The sequence below is a fragment of the Exserohilum turcica genome, assembly GCF_000359705.1.
Source record: "Exserohilum turcica Et28A unplaced genomic scaffold SETTUscaffold_4, whole genome shotgun sequence".
NCBI lineage: Eukaryota > Fungi > Ascomycota > Dothideomycetes > Pleosporales > Pleosporaceae > Exserohilum > Exserohilum turcicum.
The window spans coordinates 2473607-2494946 of record NW_007360247.1 but is presented as its reverse complement, the minus strand read 5'-3'; the positions used below and the strand labels follow the sequence as shown (position 1 = coordinate 2494946).

Below are 21340 nucleotides of genomic sequence, written 5' to 3'. Positions count from 1 at the left end.
GGCGCTAAGTAGGGTCGCATCAGTCACATGGGGGTTTACGAAGTGCCCGTCAGCCACATTGGTTGCGTCACCTGGTAGCAAGGATAGAGTGTGCGCGGAATTGAGGCGCAACGAATGAAATATGTTGAAGTGAAGATATATACAAAAGAATGCACTGTATGTACAACATGGAAAGTCGCCGCAAACCAGGGCTCCAAAACCATCTCAGGTTACTTAGTTGGGAACACACTGGGAGTAATACTGGTTGGTGTACTGGCACCTGAATCCAGTGACACAAGTGGTAGGGCCCTTGTAGTCTTGGCCGCCGCATCTACACACAGTCAGGACATTGTCACGGCAAAAGGTACTATTATTACTCACTGTTCGTAGGCCTTGGCAACACCAGTGGTGGTGGGCTTGGCCGATGACTGAGCAGGCGTGGACGTGGGCTTGACAGTGGGGCTAGCAGTAGGTGCCGTGGTGGGTTTTCCACCGTTGCTTGCACCGAGAGCGAGGATCTTGGCTGCGGCATGCTCGGCCAACACGACAATGTAGGCTGTAGGGTTGGTGAAGATGTGGCTGTATCGAGTTAGCGTCAGATGCACAGAAAGAGACAAGGAGATACCTACCCAGGGAAGATGGAGGCGTCGACAACGTGGATGTTCTCGGTTCCGTAGACTTGGGTGTTCAAGTCAACAACAGAGCTTCCACCGCTCAGTCCGCTGTCGGTTCCGAGCTTGGCGGTACCGATCCAGTGGTTGGAGCGACGCCTAGCCGGGGTCAAAGGCAGGCTAGCAACGTATTCCTCAACTGTGGTGCCTGGGGCGGGGACCTGGAATTCGATGGCCGGGTTCTTCTTGATAGCCGTCATCAAGTTCTTGATGCCTGCAATCACGACACCGGTATCGGCATCATTCTGGAGGTATGGCGCCTTGCTGACAAAGACATTGAGAGCACCGTTGATGGAGAGCTCACCGCGCGAGGTAGAGCCGTGACCGAGGTACTGGCTGATGGTCATGGAGTGCGTGTCATTTGCGCCAGGGCCCTCAACACGAGCAGTCCACTGAAGCGAGCGGTCGATTCCATCCGATCCCTTGATGATTTCCCAAGCAAGAGGGCCGATGTTGGGGGCCGAGGTAGCAAGGATACCGGCGCGCTTGCTAAGGTACAGGTCCTTGTCAGCCTGGATGGGGGTGTCCCACGCCTTGTAAAAGTCGTAGAAGGAGACGTTGGGGTGTCTGATGACGAGATCGGTGTTGACGTGGTCGTTGAGGTTCTTTCCAACGGGAAGGTTAATCCAGTCAGACTCCTTGATCATGGTCGACCCATCGCGGGCGCTGGCCTTGACGACGTCGAGCTGGCTCTTTGGCCCAATACCACTGCGGAAGAGAACCTTGGAAGATCCAAAAGCACCACCGGAAAGGATGACACGGCCACCAGGGTTCAGGTTGACAGTACCACAGTAGCCCTTGCCACCGACACCGCTCTCGAGTTCAACACCAGTGGCCACACCACCATTGCGGATAACGCGGCGCGCCATGGTGTTGGTCCAGAGCTTGAAGTTTGACCTCTTGAGAGCACTGACCATGTAGGTGCCGAGAGGACCCTGCCTCTGTCCGTTCTCGTACATGAAAGGCGAGTGAGAGAAAGTCCTGTTCTTCTGGTTGGGCTGGTCGTTTGCGACAACGTTCTTCCAGCCACCGGCAGCAAGGGCACCAGAGAGGACGTCGTAGCCTTCCTGCTTGTAACGCTTGCCGTCCATTGAAGGAGTGTCTGTGCCAGGAATGCGCTTGAAGACACGGTCGATGGCACCCTTGACGTCAGAAGACTTCCAGCCGTTGGGGAATTGGTAGTCAAAGTCGATATCAATTGGCTTCCACCAAAGAGCAGCGTTGACAGCGGTACCACCACCGAGGACGCAACCGGCCATCTGGTCAATGTCGGTACAGGCGACACCAGCAGAGTCGGCCCAGATCTGGTTGCAGAGACCGGGGACATCGAAGCGAGTGAGGTTGTTGCTGGTGACCCAGTCAGGACCCATGGTTCCGCCAAAGCGTGCAAGAGATGGCGGGCCCTTCTCGAGCAGCAGAACGCTCTTGCCAGATTCAGAGAGCTTGTCAGCCACGGGGATACCTCCGGCGCCGCCACCAATGACAATGTAGTCGAAGGAGCCGGTAGGGGCAGGTGAGCCCTGGCACGAGACGGGCGCAGTTGGCGCGGGGGTGCTAGAAGGGGTGGTGCCAGGCGATGTTGGTGAAGGCGAAGTGCCAGCCAGCTTGGCCCAGTCAGCGTACTTTGCGTTTCTGGCGGGAGCTACCTGGGCACCAAAAAGGGACTGGCCCTTGTTGTGTTGCGCCCAGGTGCCCGCGTAGACCTTGTCGTGCTGAGCCCATCCGACCACCTGCACCTCGCCAGTGGGGAGTTGGTTGCCTGCGGCACCTTGCTGGTCCCAGACCCAGCAGTTCTTGCAAAGGTAGACAACCTCAAAGTAAGAGTCGGTGACTTTGTGGTAGATCTGGCTCAGGGTGGCGTTGCCAGTGTAGTCATCGGGCGCAATGTAGCCACTAGAGTGGTTTTAGCGAGAGAACAGAGGGTGGCTGTAGTAGAATCAAACTGACGTTGCAAAGTAGAAGCCAGTCTTGACCGTGTCCTTGTCAGGCCAGGCGACAAGCAGAAGCTTGTTAGGCATGGCACCGCCGTGACTGAAACCAGACCAACCCTGGCCGGCGGTGAGCGAACCTTTCTGGGAGGCGTTAGAACATGGGCGAGAGAATGGGGGTGCTGGGGCAGTCTTGCCATGTATCCAATGTAGTCGTAGTTGTTTCCGGTCGCGTCTGGGGGCAGAGCCATACCCCACTCAAAACCACCAGGCGTCTGGGCCGGGTCGACGACCTGGCGCCAGAACTGGATGCCAGTGGCATTGTGGACAAAGGTAGCCTGGGCATAAGCAAGGGGAGCAAAAAGAGAGGACAGCAGCGACGCTGCGCTGACAACAAAGGCGCTGTTCATGGCGAAGACCGGTTGCCCGCAAACCAAGAACAAGACGAAGGGAGTGAGCGAAAGTGAAAGCGTGCGGCTTGAATAGCCATGCCAGGGTGCCGTGCGACGATTATATACATGTTGCCTGGGAGCCAGAGGCCGCAAGAGGCGCCCGAGGGTTGGATGGCAATGGTTAAACAACCCACCACCAATAGCTATCTCACCCACCTCGAAGCTAGGGTCTGCATTAGGGGCGCGGCATCTAAACTCTATAGAGTTAGCACTATAATTAAATAACTTACCTCTATTTTGATAACTTACTAAGTAGCTAAATAATACTTATTTAGTATAAAGCGCTAGTATTAAATTTTAAGTAGGCTAAGTAGCCTTTAAGCTGTCTTAACCTACACTATTCAACGCGTAGAAATTATCAAAATATACTAAAAAGTTTATTAATTCTACTTTTTATTATATTGCTTACTACTTATAATAACTACTGTTTTATGTAATGAAACTACTTAGTAGCTAATTTACTATATAATTAAGTCTAAGTCTAATAAAAATAAGTTAGTTTAAGAGGGCGATACTAATTTTAAGTAAAAACTAAAGTTATTAAGTAACGCCTTTACTTATAAAGCTACTCCCTATAAAGCTACTTTTTATAAAGCTACTTCTTATAAGGTTATAGCCTATAAAGCTATAGCCTATAAAGCTATATAGCCTAAGCCTTTATACTATAAGTAAAATACTAAGCGTGTACTATGCTAATAAGATTATAGTAAGCTCTATAGTGTTATAAAGTGTAATATTAATAGTTTATAAAAGGCCTTACCTATTAATCATAAGTACCTACTACTACTAGAAGTTTTATATAATAGCTACATTAAAGCTTTTAATACAGTTAATAAGTAAGCTAAAGACTATAGTAGTACGTATAATCAATATAAAAGACATCGTAAGCTAGTAATTTAAGTCATAATACATTATAACTAATAGAGCTTACTACGCCTAAGTAAACAGGTAGTAAAACTAAGATTGTAGTAAGGTGCGTAATTATAGAAGATAAATTATAAGATAGAGTTTTATTTACTTATAAAGAACTTTATACAACTAAAGGGTTAATAAAAAGTTACATTATAGAAGAATCAAAAAAGCTTTACTTATAATTGTAAGAGGCTACGCCTAAAGTGTGTGTGATCGAGTATATCTATACGACTACCTAGACTTCAAGAAGCTTGAAGTCTTGTTACTGCCTTTTTGGCTATGGATGGCGTAAGTAGTCGTACGCTCGGCCCGTTGGGCCCGCCCATTACACTTCTAAAAAAGTTAAAGTAAGAAAAGTATTAGTTTTAGTAAGTCTTTATTACTAAGTTATTTTAGTATTATAAAGATTCTATCAATTCTAGCGCTTATAAACTTAAAAATAGTCTATATATATTATGTTATTAGCTTAGTTACTTATACTAGTAACTTACTACTTATCAGTAGAAAAATTAAAATATTCTAACGTGTCGCTAGGCATAGGATTGATATAGAGAACTGTATTATACACCTCTTTTTTATCTACCTATACTATCTTAAAAACTTTAAAAAGTTGCTAAATACGCTTATTATTAACTACACGTATAAGATAAATAAATACTACTTTCCTCTACTTAATTTTATTGGTTTAAATATGTATGTAAGAGGCTACGCCTAAAGTGTTTGATCGAGTATATCTATACGACTACCTGGACTTCAAGAAGCTTGAAGTCTTGGTACTGCCTTTTTGGCTATGGATGGCGTAAGTAGTCGTACGCTCGGCCCGTTGGGCCCGCCCATTACAAAGTATAACTATATAATACACCTTAGTATTATACTTATTTACTACTAAGATAAAGCTTTATTTACTTAGGTACTACGCTACCTTTAAGCTTTATTTAAGTTTAAGAAAACTACTATATAGTTATATATATAGCTAAGCAATTAAAATTAGGCTTTCTCAAACGCTCTTAAAGATATCTTTGATTAACTTATAATTATACTTTACTAGTAGCACCTTAATAAGAATTTTCTAAGCTACTTTTAGCTTAAGCTATCTACTAAATTTAGTTATAATTAGGTCAGCAATAAGTAAGTTAAAAGTAAAAGAACTACTAAGTTCTTTAACCTCTATTTCTACCTTTTTAACTTACTATTAAAAGCCAATTACAATCTTAATCTAGTAGCTTATGAGTAGTAATTAAAGGTTATCAATACTTACTTGAAGTAGTACTAGCTAAATAGTTACTATTATAAGTGGGTAAGTTATTATATTAATTACAATACCTATTTTGGCCTTACTATTACCAGTAAAGCTAAAAGTACTTATTACGTTATTAATTAATAGATAAAAGGCTCTAGTATTAAGATTTTAACTTTCTTTTAACGTCTTTATAGCTTTTATTTCTTTTATAGTATTACTAATAATCTTAATAATAACTATATAAAGTAATATTAAAATTTATCATAATACTTAAGATACTATTTTTCATATTACTAGCTGTTAACTAACCTACTATATATGTATGAAAATAGTAAAATAGGTTATAAAAGTAAAAGTAAAGTTAAAAATTTTTTATTATAAAGTTAGTTATAAGCTCTTAGCTTATACTAAGTGGTATATACTAGCGATTAAGATGCTATATTAGTATCTTCTTACTAAGCTAAAACTTAACGCTAAAGTACTCCAGGTATTAGATTTTAATCTATATTAGTAGACTAATTAATTGTAAGCTTTAGAGATTAAAGTTACTTAAATACTCTTTAAGCTAAAAGTAATTTTATAGTGAAAATAGCTTAAAAAAACTTAGAAAAAAGGCTTAAGCTAGTAGTATAAACTAAGCTTTTTTAAGCGCGTAAATACTAGTAATTAAGTAACCTTACTAGCTACTATACTAGCCTAAATAGTAACTTAGCTAATAAAGTAAATTACTATACTACTTCTACTATAGCCTTTAGCACTTAATTACTACTTCTAGGCTTAGCTATAATACTAAGTTTTAGCTAGAATAGCTGCTCTATAGCTATCCTAGTAGCCTTATATAGCTTTATTAGGCTACTAGCTAGGCTACTAGCTAAGTTACTAGCTTTTACTACTACTACTACTACTATACTACTTAGCTACTTACCCTACTTACTTAGCTACCTACCTAATTTTCTAACTACTACTTACGTATAGCTCTACTTATAGAGGCTTTATAATAAGGCTTTAAAATAGGCCTTTAAGTGCTTATTTTAGCTACATTAACTACTTAGCTATTATATAGTATTCTTATTCTTTATACTACTTACTTCTTTACTTAAATTTACTACTAAACTTAAGTAGTAAAAGGTGTAATAATAATTAAAAGCCTTATCATAGTTAGCTAAAGTAATTATTCTACTACGCTAGCTATAGCTTTTTTAGTAAGTAGCTAAGAGCTTGTTTCAGGCTAGTTTTTAGGCTATATAAAATACTAAAACTTAGGTAATATAGCTAGGTTTTAAGCATTACTTTTTTACTTCTATAATTTCTATTTTAACTATATGATACTACTTACTTATTACTTATATACTAGCTATTTTTAGGCACTTAAGATTACCACTATATAGCTATATAAGCGTAAGTAATATATAATACTACTAATGATGCAGCTAAGCGCGCTATGCAGGGGGCCCCGGCTTCGAGGTGGGTGAGATAGCTATTGGTGGTGGGTTGTTTAACCATTGCCGGGTTGGATGTGGCTGCCAATGGGCCAAGACACACTACCTGGAGGTGCTGCGTCTGGAGGCGGCCGAAGGGGCCCTTCAGCCAGGAACCGACCAGCGGAATTGGGCGTGGTGGAGCATGCCGGCGCGAGTGATTAGCGTCAGGAGCACGGCGATTGGGCGGCGCGGGCACAACGTGACCCAGGGCGAGGATGCCGGGCTAGGAGTTAATATGTGGCAATCAGGACGACATGGGGGGGTTTGATTGATGTAGATTGATGTAAAGCCGCGAGGGAGACTTATTTGCCGTGGGCGACGCTGGCGACGCCCGTTTGGGGCAGCCCCGCCAGTCGCTTAGCGCCGCATGTCCTGGCTTGGCGTGTGTCTGGCCTGCAAACCACGGCCCCTCCTTCACACCCTTCACGCCCTTCTCATCCTTCTCATCCTTCTCGAAGCCGAATGCACACGCCTTCATCCCCGTCCAAGACGCCACACCCCTCGCTGCACCGCCCGTCGTCCCGCAGGTTCCGCCATGCTGCCCCAACCCACGGGCTGTCCACGATGCGCCTGCTCCCCACGCCCAGCGGCGGATATTTACTGCCTCTGTACATACGAGTACATGCACAGAGTACATACGAGTACATGCACAGAGTACATACGATCGCGACTACTCATAGCCAGGCTCGCTGCGTGGTAGCCTGGCCCGCTCCACCACGCCGCCCACTGCCAATCTATTGTATATTGTCAGTCGCCTCGCTTCTTCTGTCGTCACTCCCAAGCCCGCTCGGCCCTTCCTTCGCCCTGCAATTAATACGGCACGTTTTTTCATCTAACCGTCGGCTCTGCGCGCCTGCATGCGCCGTGCTGCCCTGTGCACGTGCTCAAGGCGCTGCACGCGTGCATTGCATTGCGCCCACGTAACTGCTGTGCAGCTCGAATATATTGACGGACGGACAAACCATCATCTCATCTCTGCCACTTGGGCAGTGTCTTGCCAAAACTGGAGCAAACGCCCTCATTTGCCCACTGACGCCGTGTCCCCATTCGGCAAGGCTGCTATTGCACCATGGGGGTATATAGAGAGGCCTGCCGCCGCTCGGCGCCCACCACTGGTTCATGGTCTGGCCTGCTTGCAAGTCGATTCTCGTTGAGCTGATTTGGGCAAGCGGCGCCGTCCCAGGATACACCAAGGGGCGAGTGCAGGAAACAACCCTACATGCTCGTTTCAGCGGATCGACAGCTGCACGAACCGATCTGCGACAGGTATGTGCCGACCCCACTCCCTCGGGATATATGGAAATTTGAGGAACGTTTGGTGATGCCGCCTGGAACGGCCGCCAGGCTTGGCTATTTGCAACCCAGGTGCTATCTATGTCCATATCCATGTGCAGCGAGCGGAAACGCCGACAGAACCACTCTTCGCGGTCCGTCACCATCACAGTCTTTACGCGGCTGCAATCCGCGTATACTGTACCGTGCTGAGTCGGCTTACTGCTCGCTGACGTGACAGTGGCACCAGACTGGCTGCTGAGTGCCATTCGATGCTTTTGCTCTGGACAAGCAGGCAGGGCTATATGTGCCGTGTTACAGAAGATGATCGACTTTGCAAATCCGGTTGTTTGGTCTGTCTGAAACGCGCCTATTTCCCCGTCCAGCCCTAGTGACGTTCAGACAAAATTCAGAGCATGTGCGTTAGACGGCACAGTAGGACACTGTAGAAGCATGAATTCATGCGTCGTCACTGGGAACATGTGGACCACACACACAGTAATAGTACGTAGTAGCTCGCCACCGCAAAAAGCTTAGATGACAATCAATCAATCGACCCCTCAAATAAGAAGCTTCTGTTATACCCTCTTCCCGGTGCCAAACATGCCATGAACGACCAGACGTGCAACATCGTATATGCACCCCGCAAAAAGGGCATCGGCAGGTGTTGGTGTGTGGTTGGGTGTGGTTGGGTGTGTTGGCTTGGGTTGGGTCCGGAATGGGGAACATGCAGCCAGCGACTGGCCAACCCACCCATCGGTACCTTGCATCATTGGCGTTCTTCCCCACCACCACCACCACCACCACCAACGTCCGCGCCTCCGCTCCCGCTTTCCTTGCTCCACACCTGTACATCAACGACAACACGCACAAGACCATACTGCTACCCCCTTTTTTTTTTAATCTACCGACGACGGAAAGCGACCCTCGCTTCTCGACGAATAATACCATTCCATCTTCGGTACCACGGTCTAAAGCACACGCAATATGCATGACGAACGTGAGTTTCACTGCGTGTATACTTGACGCTCCCCTCTCTCGACACGGCTCCGCACGCAGCGCAGCGCTATGCGCACAAATATTCATGTTTATTCTTTGGCGCCATTCAGCCTCGTACGCAATACAGACTGCGGGAGCGATACAGTCACAGTGATGCGCCTGGGCCAGCACACAGACTAGAGGCAGACTAAGCCGACTAACCCATATATTCTCAGATCCCCATCCGCTACTCGCACAAGTCCCGCTGACCGTGTCGCCGTTCCTGTCGCTCCCCACGGCCGTCCCGCTGCCGTACAGCTACAAGCCACTTCCGTCGACGCTGCCGCCGAGCATCCTGACACCGCCGGTCACGGGGGTCTCGTCAAACGACACATCGACGCCTCCGGTGCAGCAGCAGCAGCAGCAAGATCAACAGCAGCAACAGCAACAACAACAGGTGCCGTATGTGGTGTCTGGGTCGGGGACACGCGCACATCCAGATCAGATACTGAGTTCATGTACGGCGCTACAGGAGCACTTGCGGCGGCTGGAAGAGGATGCGCGGCGGACGTTGAGCGAGTGGGAAGAGCGCAGACGGCAGGAGGATTTGGCGGAGAAGAGGAGGGTTGCGCCCGGGTGGTTGGATAGCGGGGTGCATATTCTGAGGCCCGAGGGTGTGGATGAGCAGGGCAAGGAAGGGGGAAAAGGGAAGCAACAACAAGAGAATTTGATGGATTTGGATCCTCAGGCGGAGCGAAAGGCGAAAGAGGGCGAGGAGTTGGACAGGGTCTTTGGAGGACTCAAGGTCTGAATTGCTTGCATGCTTTCTCAGCAAACAAAACGCGCCCATATCACTACCATACCATCACTACCACCACTACCACCACAACATGGACACCACAAACATGTTACACAACCAACAACAACAACAACATACTACCGTGGGCTAGAAATTACTACCAAGATTGTAAACCTATAAGCTATGACATGCCGCTTGAGCCCACGTCCAATGCCATAGTGCCTACAGCAAAAACCCCCCATCGCAACGCGACATTACACACATATGACAACCAATAAACGCAAACAGAAGGGGAATCTCGAAGGGGAAGAAGGCTGGCAACAAGTGCCCTGTCGTATCCACTCGCGCCCAAACACCATGACGCTTCCGCCACGCTTAGCGGCGGCCGTGCGAGCGGTTGATGCTGCCCTGGAGAGCATCCACCTCGCCCTCGAGACGCTTGATTTCGGCGTGGCTGGCCTCGAGGTCCTTGTTGAGGCGGTCGCGCTCGGCAATGAGCTTTTGCTCCCATTGCCTGAAGCGCTGCTCCTCCACCTTGACCTGCTCGGTGAAGCGCTTGCGGAGCGCCTCCTCCTCCTCCTTGAACTTGGGGTTGTCCAGCTTCCGCGGGCGCGCCTCGCCAAACTTCCGCGTCTCCATCTGGCCAGCACGGTACGCTTCGTAGTGGTTCTCCTCGGTCGTGTGGATCAGGTCGAGCATGTGGGTTCGGATGAGGATGGCGCGCAGCTTCTTGAAGTCGCAGTGCTCCTCGTTCTCGACCTCGGCAACGCCCCACGAGTACTGTCGGCCCTTGACGGTGCGGCCGTCGTTGGTCTGCACATCCTTCTCCGAGCCAATGACAGAGAAGGGCATGGCGTCGATGAGGCTGCGGGCGTGCTGCATGGCGGCAGCGTCGTCGTCCTCGAGCGGAGGCGTGTAGATCTTGATGCCTTGAGCATCAATCACCTGGCGCACCTGCAAACAGTCAGTATCAGTGTGCACGGCCGTTCATGCCCGACATACCCTCTGCTTGAACCTCGCAAGGTCCGTGGGGCTCAGTGTGTCGGCCTTGGCCACGACGGGAATCAGGTTGACGCGTGTGCAGAGCTTCTTCATAACCTCAATGTCGAGCGGCTTCAGCGTGTGGCCCGTCGGGCGGATGAAGTAGAGGCAGGCGTGGACACGGAGGTCGATCTTGTCAGTACGGCGCGGTTGTTGCTCCTGCAGCATGTACGACTCGTGCTGGTCGTCGAGGAACTCGATGATGGGCTGCCACGAGTCGCGGTTGTTGACGTAGTCTCCGAATCCAGGCGTGTCGATGACGGTAAGGCGGACTGGTCACGTCAGTCAGGGCCCAAAGGCATATCGTGTCACACAGTGCATACCCTTGAAGAACTTCTCCTCGAGCTCGGCCTTGGTGATTTCAATCTCGACCGTCTTGTCCATCTGCTTGTGGTGTCGTCGCTTGTGGTCGGCATAGTTCTTGATTGTCGTCGAGAAGAGCGTGTTGATGAAGGTCGTCTTTCCGAGGCCAGACTCGCCAGCCACCTAGGCCAGTCAGCGGGCGCCGTGAGGGGGATGGGCTATAGGGGGCACGGTACCATGATGGTGAAGGCAGCACCGCGCTTGGCGACAATCTTGTGCCTGTCCTACGTTAGGCTTCGACGCTGCGTGTCCGCTTGGGCGAGCATACCTCTGGTTGGGGAGCTGTGCGGCGTGTTAGCAGGCTGCTCGCGGGCGGGCGTGGGCGCAGGGGCGATACGTACATTGGCAATGCCAATTGGGGACGCGGACTCTGCCATGGTGCAGTCGGGCGTAGAGCGGCGGTGTGTATGGGGGTGTTTGCGCGGTGTGAGCGGCGGCGGTCCAATGCAAGCGTGCTGCAGTCCTGTATGGGGCAGGCGGAGGATGCGTACGGGAGTAAGCCGCGAGAACCTACGTAGGTGCAGAGTCACAGCAGCGAGGCAGAGGCAGAGGCAGAGGCAGCACAGGAGCGTGAGAGTCGTCGGGGGGGGGTGGGGAGAGAAGGCGTCGTGCTGGCGGACAATTTGGCTCCCCTTTCTGCGAGCTGCGAGTCGCTCGGGGCGGCAGGCACGGACCCTGAACGGGGAAACCGCCTAATCATGCACCTGCTCGACTAGCGCGTCTGCTGGCGGTCCGAGCTTGGAAAAAGTTCACGATGCCATCATGAAGACCCCCGCAACCCAACGCCGCCGTCTCTCTGCGCTGTGCATTGCTGCAAGATGAAGACGGACTTCCAGGTGCGCGCCGCCCAGTTTGCATCCACGCCGCACGCGCTAACACACACCAGTTCTCCAACCTGCTGGGCACGGTATACAGCAGAGGCAACCTTCTCTTCACCCCAGACGGCACTTGTCTGCTCTCGCCCGTGGGCAACCGCGTGACCGTCTTTGACCTTGTAAAGTAGGCGCAGCCAGGCGGCGGTGTATCCAGCTCATTGACGCCTTCGCAGCTCCAAATCACACACCCTCCCCTTTGCGCATCGCAAGAACATCGCCCGCCTCGCACTGAACCCGCGCGGCAACCTTTTGCTGTCCGTCGACCAAGACGGTCGCGCAGTCCTCACCAACGTCCCCCGCCGCATTGTCCTCTACCACTTTTCCCTTCGTGGCGAAGTCACGTCGCTCGCCTTTTCGCCGTCTGGCCGACACTTTGCAGTAGGCCTGGGGCGACAGATTGAAGTATGGCACACGCCTTCGACGCCCGACGTCGCCGAGGGTGACTTGGAATTTGCGCCCTTTGTGCGACACCGAATCTATACCGGACACTACAATTCGGTCCAGAGCATCGAATGGTCGAGCGACTCGCGCTTCTTCCTAAGCGCATCAAAGGACATGACGGCGCGGATATGGAGTCTCGACCAGGAAGAGGGCCACGCGCAAACCACACTGAGCGGTCACCGGCAAGACGTGGTGGGCGCATGGTTCTCCAAGGACCAGGAAACCATCTACACGGTCAGCAAAGACGGCGCCCTCTTTGTGTGGAAGTACATGCTGCGGTACGATGCGCCGGCAGACGCCGACGAGGACGACGACGAAAATCTCCAGTGGGGCATTGCCGAGCGACACTTTTTCCACCAGAACAACGCCCACGTTACCTGCGCCAGCTTCCACGCCGAGTCCAAGCTGCTCGTCACCGGCTTCTCCCACGGCCTCTTCTTCATCCACGAACTACCCGACTTTGCCCAAATCTCCAGCCTGAGCATATCGCAAAACGACATCGACTACGTGGCCATTAACAAGACGGGCGAATGGCTTGCTTTTGGCGCCTCAAAGCTTGGCCAGCTGCTCGTGTGGGAGTGGCAGTCGGAATCGTACATTCTCAAGCAGCAGGGTCACTTTGACTCGATGAACACGATTGCGTACTCGCCCGACGGCCAACGAATCATCACGGCCGCCGACGATGGAAAGATCAAGGTGTGGGATGTCAACTCTGGCTTCTGCGTCGTCACATTCACTGAGCACATGGGCGGAGTGACGGCCTGCGAGTTTGCGAAAAAAGGCAATGTCTTGTTCACAGCCAGCCTCGACGGCTCGGTCCGGGCGTGGGATCTGCATCGATACCGCAATTTCCGGACATTTACAGCGCCATCGCGACTGTCTTTTTCCTCGCTAGCCGTCGATCCGAGCGGTGCGGTTGTCTGCGCCGGCTCCATTGATTCATTCGACATCCACATCTGGTCTGTTCAGACGGGTCAGCTCCTGGATCGGTTATCCGGTCATGAAGGCCCTGTATCGTCACTATCCTTTTCGCCAGATGCAGGCACGCTGGTGAGTGGAAGCTGGGACAGGACTGTTCGCCTGTGGAACATCTTCGCTCGCACCCAGACAAGTGAGCCCCTACAGCTCATGGCCGACATCCTCTGCGTAGCCTTCCGCCCAGACTCGAAGCAAATCGCAGTCACCACTCTTGATGGCCAGCTGACGTTCTGGAATGTATCCGATGCTGTACAAGAAAGCGGCGTCGACGCGCGACGTGATGTGTCTGGTGGTCGCAAAATGTCCGACCGACGAACGGCAGCCAATGTCGCGGGCACAAAGGCATTTACCTCGGTCAAGTACAGCGCAGATGGGACGTGTGTCTTGGCCGGTGGTAACAGCAAGTACATTTGCTTGTACGATGTCCAGTCGGGTGCGCTGCTCAAGAAGTTTACCGTCTCGGTCAATCTGTCTCTGGACGGCACACAAGAGTTTTTGAACAGCAAGCTTCTCACCGAGGCCGGACCAGAAGGCCTCATCGACGACCAGGGCGAAGCGTCGGATCTTGAGGACCGTCGGGATAACACCCTACCTGGCGCACAAAAGGGCACTGGTGCAAGGCGAACACGGCCAGAAGTGCGTGTGCCGGATGTCGCATTCTCGCCCACTGGCCGCGCATTCTGTGCTGCTTCGACTGAAGGCCTGCTCATCTACTCACTTGACAACACTTTTCAGTTTGATCCCTTTGATCTAGATATCAGCGTCACCCCAGCGACCACTCTCGACACGCTAGCGCAGAAAGACTACCTCAAAGCGCTGGTCATGGCCTTCCGATTGAATGAGCGCAACCTCATTCGACGGGTCTACGAAGCAACGCCCGTCGCTACCATTCCACTTGTAGTCAAAGATCTTCCCTCAGTTTATCTTGGTCGACTACTACGTTTCGTCGCCCACCAAGCCGACGAGTCTCCCCATCTGGAGTTCAACTTGGTATGGATAGAGTCACTGCTCAGCAAGCACGGCCGATGGATGAAAGAGCACAAGAGTGGAATGGAAGCTGAGCTGAGGAGCGTTGAGAAGGCAGTCAGGAGGATACAAGCCGAGCTCGCCAGGCTGGCAGATGACAACATCTATCGGATCGAGTACCTGCTCTCTCAGCCGATAGAAAAGAAAGAAAAGACAGCACTACTAGACTTTGGGGTCAAAGAGGTAGAAAACGGTGTTGTAGACGAAGAGATGGTGGATGGCGATAGTGATGACGGCGAGTGGCTGGGCTTTGAAGAATGATACCATTGTACGATACGACTATTTACGAGCAGCTTCTAAATATCCATCTTTGCACCTTTCCTCGGCATTGGGGGGTGCCTACTTAGTCCGCGTATGCCTGCAATACGCTACAAACTTGTCATCTGCATCAACCACACTATGCAGCCTTCCAGTGTGCAACTTTGCTCCTCCACCCTGATCACCTCCCGCTATCGCTACAGTAATACTAGCAACAAACACCCTCCATCATCACGGTGACGGTATGTCTCACATGCGAGCAGAAATCGGCTGCTGTATTCTTGGTAGATATATAATGGATTCAATAAGTTCCTACGACCCAATAAGTACATGAATGGGTAGGCTGATAGATGCATAGGGGTATCCCAAACTCGATAGAAATATTGTTCAGGTCACATGTAACGCTATCACGACCAAACCATACCCACCTTTGGGTCCTCCCTACCCATTTATCAGCTGACGTGTGCATCTCCCCTCACCAGCATCTTCAACAGGCGGTAGCCATTAGTGTTGCCCTGCAGTTGCCTGAACTGGAGACTGGGTGCCTACCTCGAGCACCTCCACACTGGCGGCTGCCCATTGGAGCTGCTTTGTGGTTGAGCAGCGACCCTGTGAAAGCGTCCCAACCTTTATATATGAGGCCACCATTACTCTTGCACTGGTGTCAAAACATATTAACCTCCGCTTTTTGCAGCATCTTTCCATCGTCGTTACAACACTCGATACTTACAACACAGATTCACTATGGATGTTCAACTACGCCCGTCTACTGATACGCTCGTGGGCTCTCCTACTATTGATAAGCCTGAAGATGCACCGCAGCCTCAAGCACCACAGCCTCAAGCACTGCAGCCTCCCACAAGGAGGAATGCCACTCGCTTTTCTCTCGAAACGCTCGTGAATTCGCTCCCCGTCGATCCAGGCAGAGCGATACCCAGGAGCCCAAAGGCTTTGTCTGAGAGTGACCTGAGTGAGGCAATCCGGGACTCCTCGCCTCTATCAACATGGCTACCATTCGACACCGCTGTCCGGGACTTTGCTCCCAAGCCGGCTGCTTCATCTTCGAAGCCGCCGGTCGTTCTACCTCGAAACAGCCAACTGACTCTCCACGTGCGTATGGCATCGACTCCCAATGCAGCTTCACGCACACAGAAATCTGGCAGCCAGTCACCCAAGCTCGAGGACCTGCCCGATCTCACAGCACTCCTTAGCCCCACAGACTCACCACTGGATCTCTCGCCCGCGCACTGTGGCAGACACCCAGTGCCGTGGACTATGCCGGACAGCAGCACGCTCCTCAAGATCCTGCATCCGTTTCTAGTGCGCAAGATCCAAGAGTCGAGCTACCACCAGGACTTCCCCGAGCGCTGCTTCTGCTCGCTGGTGCTGCACGAGCTGCAAAAGCTGTCGGCGAGTACGCCTCTAGACGTGACGGGGCCAAAGCACCACCGCCACTTGCAGATGCAGCTACGCAGCATCCTGACGGAGAACGACGTGGCGGCCAAAAAGGTACTGAGTCTATACGGCGACGCGCTCAAACTGCGGCGTCACGCGCGGCTGAATGCGCGGCCCCTGCGAATGGACAGCTGGGCCGAAATCATAGGCTTGCTGTGCGAAGACCTATTTACAAATGGGCCTCACCCCATCTTCGACGATATCGACGCCGCGCCGCAGACCACGCCCAACGCTGAACCGCGTGCGGAGCATCCGGCAGACGGGGACGAAGAGGGCGACGACGACGATGACGATGATAGTATCGTCCGTGAAGCTGGAGGCCGGCCTGTATCGCGGCGGATGCGCCGACTCCAAAAGCTAAAGTACAAGGGGTCGAAGCGCGTGTTTCGGTCGCGTAGAACGAGATGGGACTTTACGTCTTGAAACTTGCTTGTCGGTGTATGAGGGCCAAGGCCCGTGCTTGTTGAAGTGGTGGAGTGCATGATGTGAATGGCGTCTATGTTGTACATATTGATATGCGGTCTTCCTTTATTGTTTTGGAGAATAAAAAAAAGAAAATCTTCGTAAAATCAAACAACTGGGCGTGTCATTCTTCATTTCGGAGTGAGGATTTGTCCACGGAGTTTTTGTTCTATTCAATGGTCATTTTGGCAGTAAGGTGGGGTGATTTTCGCAGTATGCGCGTATTATTATTATTATTATTATTATTAACGTGGTTCATAAGCGAGTCGGCCACCCAAGCGAGTCGGCCACTTTGTACCGGCGCGTCGACGTTAACACTATAACGCGTTATGTCTCAACCACACAATTATTTGTTAATCTATTCTAAATCTAATCTTTAACTTGCTCTTTTTAACGTCTAATCGCAACGTGTTTAAAGCCAAAGACGTGCTGCTTCTATCTATAACGTGCCTCGAACTACTCTCCAAGACTAACGCGCTAGAAAGCGCTTTCGACGCGACTGCGAACCGAATTTAAAGCGCCTAAATAAGCTAGAAGAGGAGGCTATTGTTAGGCGTATTCTTAAAGAGTCTACGCGAGGATTTGCCCCTATAAAGGCTAAGGTTCAAGCAATGGCTAATAAACTATTAGAGGAGCGTGGTGGCAACCCTGTTGGCAAGAACTAGGTTAACAACTTTGTTAAGCGGACTCCTGAGCTCCGTACGCGCTGGAGCCGTCCCTATGATCACCAGCGAGCCGCCTGCGAGGATCCAGTGGCTATCTAGCGCTGGTTTGACTTAGTCTAGGCGACAAAGCAGAAGTGGGGTATTGTGGACGATGATATCTACAACTTTAACAAAACTAGCTTTATAATAGGCAAGATTTTATTACAGTTAGTTATTACAGGCTTAGAAGGATATAGGAAAAAGAAACAGGTACAGCTAGGCAACCGTGAGTGGGTTACTGTGATCTAAGGCGTGGGCGCGTTAGGTCGCCAAATACCACCCTTTGTTGTCTTTGTAGGCAAGGTGCTTATCAACGTCTAGTTTAAGAATTTGCCTGCCAACTAGGTTCTTAAAGTTAGTCCCAATGGCTAGACGAATAATTAGCTTAGTCTTGCCTAGTTAGAGCACTTTAATACCCATACAAAGAGCCCTACTGTGGGTGGGTATCGACTGCTTATTATTGACGGCCATGAGAGCCACTGCTCCATCGAATTTCAAGATCTTTGCAAGGAGAAGAATATTATTCTTCTCTGCATGCCTCCACACTCGTCTCACCTGTTGCAGCCCCTTGACGTCGCCTGCTTCTCGCCGTTGAAGCGCAAGTATGGCGACGCTGTTTCAGGCTTGGCACGCAACCGCACCCACTATATTAGCAAGGAAACCTTCCTACCAGCCTTTAAGGCTGCTTTTGAGCAGTCTATCACGAAGGAGAATATCTAAGCTAGCTTTAGAGGCGCTGGACTAGTCCCACACGACCTACAGGCTGTGCTATCTAAGCTTGATGTGGTGGTGCAGACGCTAGTACAATCACCGCGACAGGCAGCCACCTAGGAGGCGCAGACACCACGCAACGCGCGCGAGGTTGAGGCTCAAAGTACTCTTATTCAATAGAGAGTAAGAAACCGCCCTAGGTCTTCTGCAAATTCTCTTAACAAGAAGGTTGTGCAGCTAAGTAAAGGGGCTCAGCAAATAGCACATGAGATGACGCTTATAAGGGAGGAAGTAGCTGCTCTTCGAGAGGCTCTAGACACAGCAAATAAGCGTAAGAACCGCAAGCGGCGATACGTACGGACAGAAGAGACTCTTACTGTAGGCGAAGTACAAGAAGTATTAGCTAAACAGGCGGGTAGCAGTCGTGGTGATGGTGAGAGTGCGTCGAAGAGGGTGCGAGGAGAGCGGCGGTGCGGGCGTTGCAAGCAGACTGGACATAACGCTCGTACCTGCGCAGTTAAGATAGATAGTGCAAGTGATAGTAGCGATTCTAACAATTAATATAGTATATTGCAATAGTTTATTAACTATGATAAAAGACTGTGATAACGTGTTGAAGTTGACGCGACGGTACAAAGTGGCCGACTCGCTTGGGTGGCCGACTCGCTTATGAACCACGTTATTCTAGTTTAACGTCCTCTTTTAGCCCAAAGGGCTATATAAGACGTGTAGGGTTTTTAGGCCTACAAGTATCTAAGTAGGTTATTTCTAGCTATAATATTTAGGAGGGGTTTTAACTAGATAAAGGTGAGGCTCGTAGCCTATTAGTTGGTAGGTAGGGGGTAGAATAGGGTGGGGGAGGTGTATGGCTACCTGTTACAGGTTTTACTCCTCGTTTTCTGTGTTTCCTTTGTACTAGGCTTGTGTTCTAGCCTTTGTTTCTTGAATAAAGGTAATAGTTGCTTCTATACCCTCTTTTGTTTGAAAGAGGATAGGTAGTAATAGATCGCCTTCACAGGCTTCTCTTAGTCCTTTCCTTTCCTCTCTATATAGATTACATCTAAATAGAATATAAGGTAGGTCTTGTATAGACCTATAGTTGCAGGGGCAACTATTAGAATCCACTTTCCCTCTCTTATATAGGTAGTCCCTTAGGTAACAGTGCCCTAGTTTAAGTTAGTAGAAAGCGCTAGAAATCTCTCTTCTAGTATTACTAGGAATAGCGATTTGCTTTCTTATCTTCTACTTGTATTTTGCTGCGTACGTTTGTGGATTTTTGCTAGTAGCTTTTTTCCTGTACTATTTAAGTTAGCTTAGCTATTCTCTCTCTCCTAGCTACTTAATTCGCGAGCTAGTAATAGCTAGGCTAGTTTTGCTAGTAGAAGGAGGGTCTAGCTTAGTAGCTTCTTTAGCTAAGGCGTCTGCTTTTTCGTTCCTAGGGATATCTTGGTGGCCTGGTACCCAGTAAAGGCTAGGGCGTATACCTATCTCCTCTAGTTTCTTTGTTGCCTTTATACATCTAATTTGCCATTCTTGGCCTAGATTATTAGAAGTAGTCTTTAACCTAAGTAGAGTAGCTTAATTATCTGTATAGACTTTTATATCTAAACAGTTCTCTACTAGCTCTATTGCTTTTTCTAGCCTTAGAGTAATACCTTCTAGTTTACTGTTATAAACTAGTTAGTTATTTCCTATAGTATATTATTCTTAGGCTATTTGTGTTGTTCCTAGATAGAATGCAACCTCTACTCCTACACCTTTGCTTTGCTTTATAGCTAAGGCATTAGAATAGATAGATAGGAGGCTGTTATCTACTAGTTGTTCCTTGTGGTTCTTTGCTTCTATGTCTTTAGGCTCTTTAGATATATAGACCTTGTATGGGATATTTGAGTTCCAAGGTGTAAAGGCGTAATGTTGTATCTCCTCGGTGTTTCTAGCAAGGACTGTGGAGATAGATCTAGTGATCTGATCTAGTTGTTCCCCTTTATTGCTAGTTATAGCAATATTAATTGGGTAGTCTAGGGCTAGTTTTTGAGCTCTAAAGGCGTATTATTGAAGAGCGTTGTTTAACCTTACTCTAGGTGGGTAAAGGCAGGCCTCTACCTCACTAGGTATAGTTGGGGAGGTCTTAAATGTGCCTAGAATCTTCCTACACGCTCTATTTTGTAGTATTTGCCTTTGTTTAAGAGCTAGTTGTTGTTGTTTCTAGAAGATCTAACAACTATAGTCTGCTACGCTAGTGATGCAGGTAAGGTATAATTGTCTAAAGGCTCTAGGTAATAGGCCTTTATTGCTATTTGCTAGTCTGCTTAGCTAAGTAAAGGCTTAGTTCGCCTGTTAATTTCTAATAAAGTAGTAATCCTTAAACTTAAGGGCTTTATTAAAGTAGATGCCTAGCCATCTAATTTGCTGTTTTAGTTAAAAGGTCTCCTAGGTGGGTAGTGTGAGAGAATCTTGATCCTTTTTTAATCTAGTCTAATTTACTAGTTTAGTCTTTAAGCTATTAAATTTAATTGCTAGCTCCTCTGCTAGGTTAAAGAGTTTTTAGGTCTCTTTTTCTAGTAATTTAACGTTTTTCTTAATAGATGTTGTAGATGCTAATATCTATAGGTCGTCTATATAAGAAGAGGAGTAGATATTTCCATTTGTTATAATTAACTAAAATAGTGGTTTTGTGTAGATTAAAAATAGGATTAGAGAAGCGGGGCTGCCTTAGGGCGTACTAGTGTTTACCTCCTGTAGATCTTCTTCTTGGCCATCAAAGGATAGCTCTAGTAGTCTGTTTTCTAGCAAGGATTTAGTCCAGGATAGCAGGCAGCAGGGAAGTCCTTGATCCTTCATATTTTCTAGTAGCTTATTTTTAGCCACGTGATCAAAGGCTTCTTTTATGTCTAGAAATATAGTTGTAGTAGTCCTATACTTCTTTTTCTGCTGCTGTATATTATTATAGAATAGGAGAGCGGCGTCAATTGCTGATTTCTTTAATCTCCCGCCTAACTGGGTAGGGTGGAGTAAGTCTGTTGTTTCTGCTAGTGCTCCTAATCGTCTTGCAAATAGTCTTTCTAGTACTTTCCCTAGGCAGCTTAAGAGTGAGATAACTCTATATGCCTTTGGGATAGAGTAGTCTGGCTTTCCAGGTTTCTTTAGAATAACTCCTTTAGCTTTTCTCCAGCACTTTGGCTGGTAGCCAAAGTTGAATAGAGCTGAATATATCTTAAAGAGTAATTCTGGCTGTGCCTGATAGACTTTTTGGACTATATCCTGGCTGATTAAATCTGGTCCTGGCGAGTAGCTTTTACGCTTACGCAGGCGAA

The 21340-nt window shown here is 48.9% G+C and overlaps 5 protein-coding genes across 5 annotated transcripts; 3 read left to right on the top strand and 2 right to left on the bottom strand.

The window, feature by feature from the left end:
* Nucleotides 1–148: 148 nt before the first annotated feature.
* Nucleotides 149–3084, bottom strand: SETTUDRAFT_164545 (carbohydrate-binding module family 1 protein). Its single transcript, XM_008030498.1, has 5 exons — nucleotides 2776–3084; nucleotides 2598–2722; nucleotides 609–2543; nucleotides 361–558; nucleotides 149–310 (listed from the first exon to the last, which is right to left on the bottom strand). Exons 1-5 carry the CDS (start codon nucleotides 2986–2988, stop codon nucleotides 214–216), a joined length of 2568 nt encoding a protein of 855 aa, XP_008028689.1. The 5' UTR covers nucleotides 2989–3084; the 3' UTR covers nucleotides 149–213.
* A 5838-nt stretch (nucleotides 3085–8922) lies between these two features.
* SETTUDRAFT_155646 (uncharacterized protein) lies at nucleotides 8923–9724 on the top strand (the record flags this gene model as incomplete). Its single annotated transcript, XM_008030497.1, has 2 exons — nucleotides 8923–8935; nucleotides 9150–9724. 2 exons carry the CDS (start codon nucleotides 8923–8925, stop codon nucleotides 9722–9724), a joined length of 588 nt encoding a protein of 195 aa, XP_008028688.1.
* A 363-nt stretch (nucleotides 9725–10087) lies between these two features.
* Nucleotides 10088–11493, bottom strand: SETTUDRAFT_93639 (uncharacterized protein; the record flags this gene model as incomplete). The annotated part of the gene is made up of 6 exons (XM_008030496.1): nucleotides 10088–10666; nucleotides 10715–11025; nucleotides 11077–11239; nucleotides 11293–11335; nucleotides 11385–11398; nucleotides 11458–11493. The coding sequence occupies 6 exons, from the start codon at nucleotides 11491–11493 to the stop codon at nucleotides 10088–10090; spliced, it is 1146 nt and encodes a 381-aa protein (XP_008028687.1).
* A 441-nt stretch (nucleotides 11494–11934) lies between these two features.
* Nucleotides 11935–14713, top strand: SETTUDRAFT_42983 (uncharacterized protein; the record flags this gene model as incomplete). The annotated part of the gene is made up of 3 exons (XM_008029987.1): nucleotides 11935–11952; nucleotides 12003–12115; nucleotides 12165–14713. 3 exons carry the CDS (start codon nucleotides 11935–11937, stop codon nucleotides 14695–14697), a joined length of 2664 nt encoding a protein of 887 aa, XP_008028178.1. The 3' UTR covers nucleotides 14698–14713.
* A 406-nt stretch (nucleotides 14714–15119) lies between these two features.
* Nucleotides 15120–16572, top strand: SETTUDRAFT_180361 (uncharacterized protein; the record flags this gene model as incomplete). Its single annotated transcript, XM_008030495.1, has 1 exon — nucleotides 15120–16572. The coding sequence occupies exon 1, from the start codon at nucleotides 15439–15441 to the stop codon at nucleotides 16570–16572; it is 1134 nt and encodes a 377-aa protein (XP_008028686.1). The 5' UTR covers nucleotides 15120–15438.
* Between the last annotated feature and the right edge of the window lie 4768 nt (nucleotides 16573–21340).

Coding starts and splice junctions, on each gene's coding strand:
- SETTUDRAFT_164545 (XM_008030498.1), bottom strand. CDS start 2,988: ATGAACAGCGCCTTTGTTGTCAGCGCAGCGTCGCTGCTGTCCTCTCTT. Junction 2,723..2,775: donor ACGACTACATTGGATACATG/GCAAGACTGCCC, acceptor AACGCCTCCCAG/AAAGGTTCGCTCACCGCCGG. Junction 311..360: donor GTTGCCAAGGCCTACGAACA/GTGAGTAATAAT, acceptor GACTGTGTGTAG/ATGCGGCGGCCAAGACTACA.